The sequence below is a fragment of the Primulina eburnea genome, chromosome 18 (genome assembly GCF_022965805.1).
Source record: "Primulina eburnea isolate SZY01 chromosome 18, ASM2296580v1, whole genome shotgun sequence".
In the NCBI taxonomy this organism is placed as follows: Eukaryota; Viridiplantae; Streptophyta; class Magnoliopsida; order Lamiales; family Gesneriaceae; genus Primulina; species Primulina eburnea.
Genome location: NC_133118.1, coordinates 82358 through 96584, shown reverse-complemented (window position 1 = coordinate 96584; position 14227 = coordinate 82358). Strand labels below are relative to the sequence as shown.

At 34.0% G+C, this 14227-nt stretch overlaps 1 protein-coding gene across 1 annotated transcript; it reads right to left on the bottom strand.

Moving 5' to 3' along the window:
* Positions 1 to 2432: 2432 nt before the first annotated feature.
* Positions 2433 to 13391, bottom strand: LOC140819982 (SCY1-like protein 2 A). Its single transcript, XM_073180274.1, has 14 exons — positions 12754 to 13391; positions 11937 to 12041; positions 11452 to 11562; positions 10762 to 10944; positions 9768 to 9894; positions 7405 to 7466; positions 7217 to 7303; positions 7030 to 7116; positions 6527 to 6640; positions 5388 to 5516; positions 4865 to 4927; positions 4070 to 4231; positions 3849 to 3967; positions 2433 to 3692 (listed from the first exon to the last, which is right to left on the bottom strand). Exons 1-14 carry the CDS (start codon positions 13246 to 13248, stop codon positions 2762 to 2764), a joined length of 2775 nt encoding a protein of 924 aa, XP_073036375.1. The 5' UTR covers positions 13249 to 13391; the 3' UTR covers positions 2433 to 2761.
* Between the last annotated feature and the right edge of the window lie 836 nt (positions 13392 to 14227).

Sequence of the window (14227 nt, the reverse complement as noted above, 5' to 3'; positions counted from 1 at the left end):
ACTAAAAACTTTACTATTTTGTTTCAATTAAAAACTTCGATTAAAATTTTGCAGAAAATAAAATGATTACAACTTCTGTGACTGTGCGGGCCATATTGCATTTTGATTAATGAGAATAATTAATAATAATACTTTTTCCTGTCATACACATTTTTCATATGTAGTACACGGAAATAGAAAAGGAGAAATGCATTTTTACATATGATTTTTGGACACTCATACAGTATAAACAATAAATCATTCATAAGACCTTTATGAATTTAATTTTAGTGAATAAATCACTATATTTATTAAGAATTTTACTTATTTAGCATATTGGACTTGTAGGAGTACAAGTCTATTATACTCACTTACCACTATATTTAATTTAATATTTTATAAACTCAACATTTGAGTTTAATATTTTAAATTCTCAAATTTATAAATTCAATTTCTTGAAATTTCTCTCCAAATTTTAATTATCGTAAATTCAACTCCTTGAATTTACTATCTCATAATTTTATATAAATTCAACTCGTTGAATTTATTCTTTCAACATGAACAAATGATCAAATGTTTGTCTGACCCTTAATGATTCAGAGATACAGCTAGCCATGAGTTCACAATTTTTTTTTATTCGGGCTTATCCTAATTGCCATGTTCCATGCACCAACATTTGATCATGAGAATGTCAGAAATCATTTTCTAATCAAACTCATCGAATCATGGTAAGAGCGTATGTAGCATCGCCCCATGATTCTTTAAGTATCATTGACAGTGCCTACAAGAACCAATCGGTTATTATTAATGTACGGTACGATCTCTTCTTTACATATATCCCGATAGAATTTACAAGGATTGGTTCATTGAGGGTTGCATATTAAATTTTATAGTCATGTGATACAATCATGAAATATTCATAGTGTCATCGCATGCACAACTAAAGAACCCATTTCCCTAATCTACATCTTTCACTCTGACCAGATATTTCATACACTAATATTTTGTTAGATTACATAGGATATCCAAACCCGTGATGAGCGGTGAATTCCCGACTACCATGCACCAGCTCCTATGTATGTCACAATTGCACTCAATCTCGTCACTTTGTGACCCTCACGGAGTCGATAAACGAGTCAAAGCACAATCCTAGTATGTAGAGCCTCAGTGTTGTCCCATGTCGTTAGGATTAATGATGTACAATCACAACTATGGACTTTTCCTCTCGATGGATGATAACTACTTGGAAAGTTCGATGGATAGTTGTTCGGTACAATCATCATATGATTACCCATATGTATGATTGGACTCTCTATGTCCTTAGAATGAAACATAGTACACAATATCACAGATATTAGTCTTAAGCTCAAGCGGTCTTTATCATTATTTTTAGGCGGCTGAATTGACCAGGAACGAATTTAGGATATACAATGTTTACAAACAAGTCTCAAGATCGAATTATGACTCATTTATTTTAAAATATAATCAAGAATTTTATCTATGTCAATGCATAGGTGTACATATAAAGTAAAATGAAATCATGAAATGTAAATTATATTAAAATAAAGACTGTTAATTACAACCGAGTCGATAAATTTCTTAGTCAACCGTTGACTTACAGAATATCTACTCTAACATATATGTGTAAATGCACCTAGCACAAACTTGATCGAAAAATGTAGACGTGACTTCAAATTTTTATTGATAATTATGTTTTCTAAGCTAAAAAACTCATGAAAAATTGAAGATAAATGATGAAAAAAATACATAAATAAACTCCACACATTATTATAGATTTACAAGTCATTAGAGATTCACAAATATGAAATTATGCTGAAATCTAGAATGAAGAATATTTTAATCATAAGAGACTATTAATTTATAAAATATTAAACTATAGAGCTTTAAATATATAATATAGCATGATATATTTGGACAAATACTTATAAAATATTTTTATAAAAAAAATTTAAAAAATTTTATAAAATGTTTTAAAATGTGTTTTTAGAATAAATAAGTGTTTAGACAACTATCGTGTAAAATAATTTACAATTAAAAAATAATACATTTTGTTTTCCATCATTGTTTTAAATTCTATAAACATCAAAAAACAGATATAACTGTTTTAAAAAAAAAAACTATATTTGAACAATAAAAAAAAAATTGTACTAATACATATTTTAATTTTTTTTCACTTTTAAAATAGTTATCCAAACACTAAATAGAAAAATATTTTAACTATTAATGAACTTATAATATACTTTTACTAGAAAAGGAAAAACCAAATAATAAAGCTATACACACGCTTTTACCTTGTAAAGAAAAACCAAATAATTTAATCTGAGAGTCTTTTGAACAAAGGATCCTATCCATACTACAGCCTAAATTTGAAGAAAATAAATTCGTAATATTCACTATAAACTCCACATGTTCACAAAGATAATCAACCTCAATAACCAATAAAATCATTTATATTAAAATATGACTCTTTTGGCGGGTATAGAGTCAAGAAACATGCTAGAAATTTCATCTGAAGACTTGGTACTAATTGCCAGCTGTTACATTTCGTTACAAAAACAACAATAAATCAATTTACTATAAACAAAAAAATAGAGAACAAAAGAAAATTTGACCACTCAGTCACGAGCATCACCATCTGAAGAATGAGACCGAATGAATCACCCTCGACAGCAACAAACAGCAAGAATATGATCTCACTCAAAACCATATTTTTGTCTCGTACAAACAAGCAGAAAGAAATAATTGTGGTCAACCCAGCAAGCTAAAGCAAGTCCAATAAAGGCTCCTGGGATATCATTTGGCTGGATGATCCAACCCGCCCTTCATTTCCCCTCCCACGTCCTCTAACTTTACCAACAGCAGCCGCGGGAGGAGGAGCAAGTCTTGGTGCAACTTTCTCATTCTTGTTAGTAGCAAAGATCGATCCCAAATCTGCAGCTCTATCCAACGATGAACCGATGACTGAAATTCCATGATTTTGTTTCATAAACCCGAGTGAATTCTGTGAATTTGGCCCACCACCACTAAGATTACCTACATTTTCCAGTTTACTACTTCCTTGATTCTGTCTATCAAAATCGGAAGAAGATTGTACGCTGGGCACCCAAGAAGCAGATTGCATGCTCAAACCATTGGTAGCTGCACTATTGCTGAGACCATAATTGTTAGCTGTAGATGTTGTGGTGCCATTGTTTAAAGAGCTTAAGACACTTGAAGTGACACTAGCCTGTGGTGGCCAGTTAGCAAAAGGATCAATTGTATCCAAACTTGAATTTGGTGATGCACCTTTGTTTACCTTTAGGTTTTCTATATCACCGAATTGAGTAGTAACACGCGATAAAGATCGAGGAGGCCACTCAACATCAACTGCAGGACATGAAGATTGTGGTTCCTGAGCGGAGGCGATAGATGATGTTGAGGGCATGGAATATCTCGAGTTGACTTGAATAGGCTGACTTTGTATCAAAGGCTGTGTGTTTTTTGATGGCATGGTTATAGACTGGATGGCCATTGGAGCTACTCTAGCAGGCAACCAATCTTCATCCCACGATGAACTGCGCTTTGGAACAGATGGGATATTGGAAGCAGTTTTATTCATTTGTCCTGATGGATGCCCCTCAGGTTCAGGCATTGTTCTTACTTCTGAGATTCCAGCATCTGTCAAAGTTACTCCTCTCTTTTCTTCAATTTTCCTGTGCAGCAGCAACAGGCAAATTGATTTCTGGTGAGGGATGATATCACAAACACAGTTAAAAAGAATGTTGGTAACTGAAGTAAATGTAACATCATATATGCTTAACGAAAAAAACAGGAACCAACATAGCTACCACCAAGGAAAGAGATGATACCTCAGTGCATCCTTCACAAAAAGCATATACTTCGCGAACTGCTGAACATTTAGTTGCTGAGTAATGAGAAGAGGTATGAGCAATGGAAGAACAAACTCAGCCACGAATTCAATGCCAAACTGGTCGAAAGAAACAAAAAGAAGCCGCTGTAAGTTCAGAGCAGGAGATAAAGTGGCCATGAAAACCAATCGTACTACCAACTTGGTTAAAACATCACAAACCTGCTTCAAAATTGAGTTTGCAACCCCGAGGGTACACATCAGTGTAGGAGCAGAATGATCAACAGCAGTACACTGCTGGATAGTTTGCAAGATATCTAAAACAGACTTCTTATCCAGTATGCGAACCATGTCGCTAAAGCATAAAAGAGCATTCACTCTCACCTGCAAACAGAATAAGAACAGGATAGACTGATCCCTTCTGGATAATTATAGGGAAGGAGTGGGAAAATCTAAGAAAAACAACAGAGAATTGCAGAACTTATCCAAACAAGAGGACACGTTGAGAATGTACAGACTAAGACGTTGACCTGTCTTTCGTCACAAAAAGAAAATAAATTACTTTATAGCCATCATAATAGCTATTTACAACAATCAGCAAAGACTACAACAGCTCTCCTGCTTCCTCCAGCATCATATCACAATATCAAGGATGAAACAATACCAATTACAAGATTCTTGAATGATCTTCAATAGTTCGATGGATTCTTCATCGCGTCATTAATTAGTGAATGAAAATTACACCATTAACTTGTGAATGAAACACGCAGGTCTTAAAAACTCTAAAGTAGTTATGGCCAGTGACTACCAAATAAGAACGACACAACACTAGCATGTGTAGAAATCTTATAGTCAGCATAGGCCTAATATGTGTACTTACAAATATATCTCAATTTTTATTGGTAAAGAAAGAAACCTAATAAGTTGGAGACATAGTTGTCATGTTACAGACTATGAAGAACATTGAACTCTTTGTCAATCGTAAGTTGGGAACCAGAAATCAGAAATATCACGTACCGCGGCAACAGTTGTTTTAAGTGCCAAGCCGTGAACACGAGGCAACACAACCTGCTTGACCATCTGCAAGAGATAACTAGAGATATAATTAAGGAACAAACCTAAAACCAGATAATGCTTCTTAAATGCCAGGTCAATCTTAATCCAAGAACTAAGGTGTTGTATAAAATTTAACCTCAATTCACAAACCTGTCTTCCGGATATTTTCATAACTGTTTGCCAACCTATTTCCACTTAGATGACAAGGAACAAAATGGTGGGAAGAGAAAACTTGGAAATGGTATTTAGATAATATCCACTATCAATGTTGATGTAAGAAGCAGAGACTGATGTTGTAATATAGTTCTTTGAAAGTGTAGAAAGAACAGTAGTTATTACGTAATTACTGAGAGGTGCCAATCAAACACAGCCTTAAATTTGCAAAAGTTCAAAAATCTTATGCCATCCAAATGAAGCAAAATAATAAATTTCCAAGTAGCACAAAATATGGAGAACTATCAACTAGAATATAACTATATACTACCTGAAGATCCAGTTGTTTTGCAAGTAAGATAGTCTTCTTGAGTACTTCCTCTTGCAAGCGGGCATCAGTATCATCATAAGCTCTAACAAGCATGGGTAACACATGTGAAATAAGGTGCTCCTGGCTAGCCTGTCAGATTAAAAAAAATCCTGCCACAGATTCAAGCCTCGACTATAGAAACACAAGAAAATACTAGTTCAAGAACTGAAGATGGATTCTGACACTTTTGTTTCGAAGTACAAATTTTCTGAACCACTGAAGTATTTAAGTTGGATACATAGAATGCATATAAACAATAATGGTTTCATTCTTAGAAAAGAAGAGTTCATTTCACACACACAAAAAAATCGCATGCACAACCTAAAATGATCTCGAGCCCCATTTTTTGTTATATAACATAACTTCATTAAATTTTTCTCAAAATTTAACACAACTATTCAATCCATGCTCATGCATAAACAAGAATAAAATAAAACAAGAACAGAAACTTTATAGCTATCTCTTCTTAAGACATAATTGTCCCTCTGTCAACTTTGAAAAATTCAAATATATTAGTAAACATTGTTCTTTTGAAATTGATTATTATTCACTTATAGCTTTCATGAAGAAAAAAAATCTTACACCTAATTAACTGTTTTTGTTATTTTCTTTCAACTATAGACAAATTTGTTAAATACTACGTTAATTCAGAATATTGGTCTAATTTTATAAAATAGAAATGATTTTTATCCACCAATCACTCAATGATTATTAATCAAATTTGTAATATATTAACTATCATTAAAGAAAGCGGGTTCAGGTTTTTATGTATAAAAAAAAGTAGCTTATTATGATTTTGTTTCCAACTGCTTTTTTTACCACTAAGGTAGTAACCGCTCCATCATTTAGTTGTTACAGATTCTCACTATAGTTTGTGTAAAGTGATCAAAATACCAACACACACCCAAAGCCAACTATGCAAATGGATGTCAGATATCATGCAACTGTATCTAATTCCAAACAACTTTGAAGACATAAACATGAAACAAAAGGCTTTCTCGTTGTTCACATGAGTTATCCTCAAACTTTTGCTCAAATCTAGACTGGAGTAACGGTTCTTCAGACAATTTCAAAACTCAGAGAAAAAATATTTTCATTACCTTGTTGATAATAAGCTCAGCATGCTTCACGAGAAGCAATAATGTCTCACCTGAGGCCGTATTCAAGACTGGAACAAGAGCTGGTAGGCTCGATATCTCAAAATCACTTTTATCCTGCAGCAGTTTTAAGATACCGGCTTTCAGATTTGTAGAATTATAAATTATGCATGGTAAATATTAGGAAATCATCAGAGTGAATGATCCAATCATGGCATTAGATCAGATCAGTCAACCATCTCATGCATAGTAAGAAGCAAAATGATATTTTTCATTCTAAACTAAAATCACTCACAATCATCTAATCACCAAGCACAATTAAGCACAAAAATATTATTCCACTATCATAGTTCCAAAATGATGAAATTCATATTTAATATCGCATAATCAGTTATGAAAAGCATATAAATGCAGAATTAATCTGCCTAGCAAGCATAGTTCAAGTCTCACGTACTACAGTTAATATAATCAAGCCAAAGAGACTTCAGAATAACATTTTGAAGTACCTGAGACTCAGCTATTGTAAGAACCATTGGCAGAATAATTGGCTGCATCACCAAGTTCCGAAGTTCTGCACAAAGCGGAGGGAGAACCTGCATAAATAATAATAGAAATGCAATTTAATTTACAGTACTTCTCTGTTCTCCTCAGAGCAAAGAAATACATTTTTTTATGAAATAAACAATCTCAGACCTTATACCGCAGTACACGGGAGTCAAAATCTTTCCACATGTCAGATAATGCTTTTAGAAAATCAGATTTCTGCATGTTGTCTCTCTCCTGCAAGCAATCATAGATATTTCTGGGTTTAATTTCATACAACTGTATAATGAAACAATAGAAAAAGCATGTCACAGATACGCAAGAGTAGGATTCCATACAAGCATGTGATCCAGGAAGCGAAGAGCTCGCAACCTGGTGTCCTCCCGGAAAAAAGATGAACCTGCAATCAAGGAACGTGTATAGTAAAGTTATAGTCTACAGAGTACAAGAATCTCACTTATATCATACAACATAAATCTAAAATAACTATTTGAACGCATAGTTATTTAAGACGCAAGGCTCACTGAAACGCTAGGGTATCCTGGAGCCCGAGACGCAAGGCGAAAGACGAAGCGAATGCTTAGTCGAAGTAAAATGCATTTAGCATAAATTTTAAAATTAAATATATATAAAATGATTGATACTATAATATTACATAAATTAAATATTTTTCACAAATATAGCAAACATTAAAAATAAAAATTCATCAATAGACAATACAGCGTAAATCATAACCAAAAAAAAAAAAAATCATAGTCTAAAATTCATTACTAAGTCATCAATTCACAGTGTATCAAAAAAAACCTTTAAATATTTAAATCATCAAATTCATCTTCGTCCTCCTCAATTATATCATTATCATTATCATCATCTAGCAAAACAATGATGAGTAATGAGTTTAGAAGAAATTTGATTAAAAATTTGCATAGAGGATTACGGTTTCATCTAAATAATCAAATTCGTCTTCAACCTCTTCAACTATATCATCATCATTGGGAGAATCTTACAGTAAAAGTTTGCATAGGAGACTTCTAAACTTTCTGATAAAAAATAGTCTTGTATAAGTAACAATAGGGATTTTTTTTATCATTAAATAGACATAAGCTTTGCTAATTGGGCTTCAAAATTTGTTGAGCTTGAGTTATTTTTATTTACCTACAAAATATCAGCCACTTCTTTAAAACGCACGCTTCTGCGCCTCTCGGATGCATCGCGCCTAGGCAGAGGCGCACGCTTTAGGTGCGCTTGTTTCAAGTGTGCGCCTGGCTGGGCTTGTCGCCTAGCCGCAGACAGGCCCATGCTTTTAATAACATTTCAACACAACACAAAATAAAGCTACTAATTGTTTGTTCTCGATCATTTCAACTAAAAGTGAAACAAAGCACAACATGACACTTTTCTTTGCAACAGAGTTATTTAAACCATGTTATACTATCAAGTCCGTGAATGGTAAAATGAAATTAAATTACGAAATTTTCTTTTTTTGATAGGAAACGAAATTATATTAATAAATAAATAAAAGATATTAATTACCAAATTGCTGTAATATAAAAATTAAATTACAACAATTTTGACCGATACTGATTCCTATAATAGCAAGAAGAAAAGCTAAAAATGATTAAGTTAAAAGAAATAAACGAAAATTTAAAGTTTGATACTTGTATTTTTAAAATATTATATATATATTATATTATATACTCGTATATTTATTCAATATGTCAAAGAATCGAGTTAAATAGTGGAAAATAATATTAGCATATGATAATTTTTCATGATCATCATTTGAATTTTGATTGTAGACACTTGATATTGTTTAGTTCAACAAAATAGTGCACTTAATCTCATATGTTCAATAAAAAGATTGTACTAAGATTTTTTCATCATCGAAATTTTTAAAATTTGAGTTGGATCTTTTCTAGTCTTACACCTTCACCAAAGTAGTTTTCCTTTCCCCTATTGTATACTAGCAGCAGGACCCTAAGTAATACGGGTGCATAACAATCTGTGTTTACTTAAGAGGCCATGATGGCTATTATAAGATTCTCTGACAATATATGTAGTAATATATATTAAGGCAAAATCACAATGAGGTGTAGAATTAGAATTAGCAAGGTTAATATATAGCAAAGACAAGAGGAAGGTAGTAGTGCAATTTCATATATTCACATACCAAAAGAGACCGGGTAGTTACTACAATGGGATGCAGTAGTTTAATACATTGGTATAGATTATAACAGAAATTAACATACAGTAATAGATACAGATAATATTTAAAGACATCCAAAACTACCACGAAGTATTCTTATTTACAGTACATTTTAAGAATAGGACACTTGGAATCTGAAAATTAGTTCTTATGACCTGCTCTCTCTTAGTGCAAAAAGATATTCCAATGGTCTTCCTCGTCCGAACAACACACAACAAACAAAAGAAGGGAATTCGATTACCCTATTCTTTTTTTATAAGAAACTAGATATTATTAATAATTGAAGTTTTACAATACTAGCGGATGAGTAATCCGCATGATGATTAGGAACACAACATATTAAGCACTATCCTAGTAAGATCATGTCCATACATAAATCCAATCTCTAGACCCTAATTAATTCCGAAATAGACAAATGCTGAAATTGATTACCCTAATCTTGATTCAAAGATATCAAGAACATACTTGAATAGACAAGGCACCATCAACCCTAACCTGTAAAATCCAACGCGGTTGGCCTCAAAGCTTCATTTGTAGAAAGCATCCTCAATAAATCAGGAACTAGCTCCTTTGGAATGGTGGAGAACGCCTCACTGGTTAGGTAAGTCAAGCTATTTGTATACTGCAGCAATAAGTAGGCCAGAAGTAATTAATCTCAAAGCAAGGATTTGCTTATTAGAAAGAATTTTTCCAGCACGAAAAGCGACTCAGTTTTTTCGCAAATAAATAAATATATAAATGCACCGAGGTAAGTTTCACTAGGTTAATAATTTTTCAAAATTTGTTTTGTTTTTTTAACTGAAACTAAAATGTTTGGCACCTACGTCTAATAAATTTCATCACAACTGCCTTAAATCAGTGAAAAATTACGGAATTGATGCAGAAACTAGTCAATAATTCTTTGGGTATTAGTGGCTACCTGAACTAGGCCAAACTCAATAAGAACAAGACGGTGTAGACCAATGCTAGTAACAAGAGGAAATTGGTTTAAAATAAAAAATTCAAATAATAGTGACAAAAAAAGTAAGAAATCTGTATACATATGCTTCCATATTCGGTATTTTAAGCTAAGTACAGAAACCTATTGGTCACCCATAAGTCCATTTAAGACCCTATCATTGTCGTGATTGTGTTCCGCAAAATTAAATATTCCAAAACATAGCTGGACAAGCTCCCATCTTATCTCTCAATAGGAGCTACGAACTTTTTATCAAACTCACTACATCTAATTCTAAATCAAAAGACAATGTGAAGATGTTTTAATGTCATATTGACAGAAAACAGAGAACATGAGCATATACTTCAGGAAAAGGAACAAATCAAAAGAATTAAGAATTACAACATAAAATCTGATTAGTAATGTAATGGACGCGAAAAAATGGCCAAGGAGATGAGGACTAAAACATTCAACTTGTCCAGACATAACAAACACAAGAAGATCATTCAGTAGTGTAGCATAATAAAATTAAAAAGCAAGAACAAGAAATACCATTTTCACATTGTTGTGACAATCAAATAATGGCTTCCGAGCTATCAAGTGGTAAGCAAGGCATGCAAAGCTGAAAATATCAGATGCACACCCAACTGAAGATGTTTTACTGCGAACCAATTCAGGGGCAGTGTAATTTATTGATGGCTGGAGGGGAAGAATAGAATCTTCTACATCGTATTCCTGTCGAAAAAAACCTGATCAGAATAAGATATCATACATTATTCACGTTCATAATTAACAAATTGACTCAAATATGTAATAATAACAAAAATGTGATTAGCAATGACTGGGAAAACATCGTGATCGACAAAATAGAACATTATCAAATGCCTTCAAAGCCTGAGCCAAGTATGTGGATAGAATATAAATTCCGCACTCAAATGGTAGACAAAACTAGACACTCGTCTTGCTTAAGAAATTTTTCCAGATTTCAAGACCAGATAGTCTTCAACATGCTAGCTAGTTTGAAAAACTCATAATTCTTTGTATGATATTTCCTCTCCGTCTCATTGACTCATAACATTCAGTTCTTAATTTTACTCATTCATAAGAATCACCACAAAATACATATACACACGCCTGTGTGCTCGCACACATGCAAAGAATTTTATTTTCTCTAAGAGCAAAGAGAAAAATGCATGTATATCCGGTATCCCTCAAATCACAGTGTCAAAGACTATTACTCACAGCATAATGGAATGCCTGACTGTTGGCAGAATCAGTGGATGACTGATCAGTTGAAATTGTGAAACCAAAACCCCCAAGTTTCCAAGCTCCATTAGATGTTATGAGGACACTCTGTAATAGAAAAAACAAAAGTGAAGAAATCATCATCCATTATCTACATGCTGTTTAATACTTAAATTGAAAATAATACCCAAGGCAATACATAATTAGACACAAATTTTAATTCACGCCGTGTGCTGAGTGATGAGTCACTGACAAGAGCCGATAGTACATTAAATCGGTGCACCATTCCTTTTCTTCCCGTTATGGTGCTCCCTCATAAATCATTACTCACTTGTTTATTATTTCCAAAATTCACAAGGTCAATACAGAGAATGACAAGTTGATTTTTCTATTAAAACAAAGAGAAAAAAGAAGGCAAGAAATAAAGCGCGTGAAAATGTGAAAACAAAAATCACCTGGAGGCTGGAGACCAAAAATCATACCTCGGGTGCCAAAGCCCTGTGGATAAGGCGTGCATTATTATGAAGGAAGTCCAACGTCTCTGCAATCTGGAGCAGACCATGTTTCACTTCCAGCAATCCCATTTCCTGCATGATGAAATAAATACAAATAATAGTATATCCTTTGATAACTTTGGGACCAAAATATGAATAGGAAAAACCAGAATGTTGCTTTCTCCTAATTTCAACAAGTATTAGTTGTTGATATCAGACATGAGACAACTACTGGAATTATACTTGGTTGATTCAAGCAAGCCCTTAAAACAGATAAAATAAATTAAACTTAAAAGTTCCAAGGTGAAGAGCCCTGTGACACATTTTTCAAAGTCTACCTCCACGGTATCTCTAAAACATGCAGGGCATTAGGCATATGATGCTTGAAACAGAGTGATCTATTTGACAATTTATGAACGTAAAAAGATATCAGAACAGGGAATTCCAATGGATGATCATAATTTTCTTTTTGCAATTACAGATCTCTAAGATCCGCCCTATTCAAAGAAGCTTCCAATAGAAAATCCTGGTCGTGGTTGAGGCCTGGTTAGAGGTTTTCCTACAGTAAGATTCCAAGGCCATCAGGATTCACAATTTGCCCATTATTCATTGAAGAACTACGGTTATCTTAGCGTATTACATTTTTCTAGTATCATTAATTCACAGAAGTAGCTGAAAGAAGCCAAATTGACAATCAGTATCATCATATTTAATTCTGGAAGCTACAATACTTCAAAGTGAAATCCAAATTCATGCAAATAGAAGTCGGAACAAAAGCGTCAAGTTAAAAATTGAGTAGAATTACCATTCCCTTGAGGTCCTTTGGCACCGCGGAAATATTCTCCACATTCCCCAGCGCGTTGGCGGCGGAAGCAAACAGAGGTTCGGTGACCATAGCCATGGCGTTTTTACTCTCATCCAAAGCCTGGACAACGTGCACCACACCAGGATGCCTCAACCTGACGAGCCGGGTCGCATCGGCCCGTATGACATCCAGAAACGCATCTTCGGCGGCTTTGGAAAGGCCAGCCCGCTGGCGCGCATCGGAGAGAGCTTTCTTATCCAAAACCCAGACGCAGACGGTGGGGTAGACTGATGGCGCATGGCCGTCACGCGACTTGGCGGAGTACAATTTCCAGGCGAGGGCGGGGCCGGCGGATCCGATCTGATCTAGGAGGACGTAGTCCTGCATGGGTCTAGGAAGACCGGTGACTTCTTGAACGGTTGTTTGGACAGTCTTCTCAATGACGGCAGATGCCTTGGCCAAGGCCTGCGTCAGGGTTTTCATGTTCAAGGACATGATAAACAATTAGGGTTTGTTTGATTTGGGGACAACTGGAGATGATCGGAGTCTCTGAAGACAGATCCCCCCCGGCTCTCTCTCTATCTCTCTCGGTCTTTCTTCAATGTTTTATTTGGAAGGGTGTGTGTGATCATATATTATCATTTGATCTCATCTCTAATGTTCTATTTGAAGATTAAAATTTTCATTTTCACAAATTATTTAAAGATACAATTTGAAATTTCGCAAATTATCAAATAAAATAGTTTAAACTCGAGTTTAATATCTCAAATACAAAATTATTTACCCTTGGAAAGCTAGAAAATTCGGCTTGATTGGTTTGCCAGGTTATTTCATGCGCTTATTTGAATGTTACAACATTAGTGCGAAATTATATTACTTCCAAATTTGAATTAATTAATATAATATAATTTTTTTGTACCAAAGTAGTATCACAACCAGCAAACTGAGAGTGAGTACTTCAGGTTTTTATATTTTGGGCCGATGATCCTTGCTTACATTGTCGGGGTGTGTTTTAGATGGCGATGAATGATTGCCCAGAATCTATTTGTCAAAATTCCTTTTACATACATTATTTCCTTCGAATTTACTGTGCTGTTATTAGTTTGGAATTGTGTGTCTGGGATCTTGGATGGTAAAAAATGAGAAGATTGCACTTTTTAAGTGGGTTGTACAGCAAAATTTTATGTGCTCAATATTGTTCTCTCACGTCTACGCCATTGTTAAACGGTCATCACCATGCATCAAAAAACTGTTCATTTTGTGCCCAAAAAAAAAAAGAACTTGTAATGCTGCTCGGTTATGTCATGAAAGTTGTCAATAGATGCTAATTGTAGCGCCCTTACCCGAGCCACTACTAAACAGACTAATAAACATGCAACATTAAACTTAATAACCACAATTAAACAGCGGAAATCAAATACTTATTCATCTTACAACCCAAATGAAAACAAAACAATAACGGCAGTCTTAAACA

Bases quoted from the DNA above. Each gene is read 5' to 3' on its own strand.
- LOC140819982 (XM_073180274.1), bottom strand. From the start codon at position 13,248: ATGTCCTTGAACATGAAAACCCTGACGCAGGCCTTGGCCAAGGCATCT. The intron at 10,945-11,451 runs GTGAGTAATAGT...TTTTTTCGACAG, and splicing joins GTCAGGCATTCCATTATGCT to GAATACGATGTAGAAGATTC. The intron at 7,304-7,404 runs GTATGGAATCCT...GATTGCTTGCAG, and splicing joins GCTTCCTGGATCACATGCTT to GAGAGAGACAACATGCAGAA.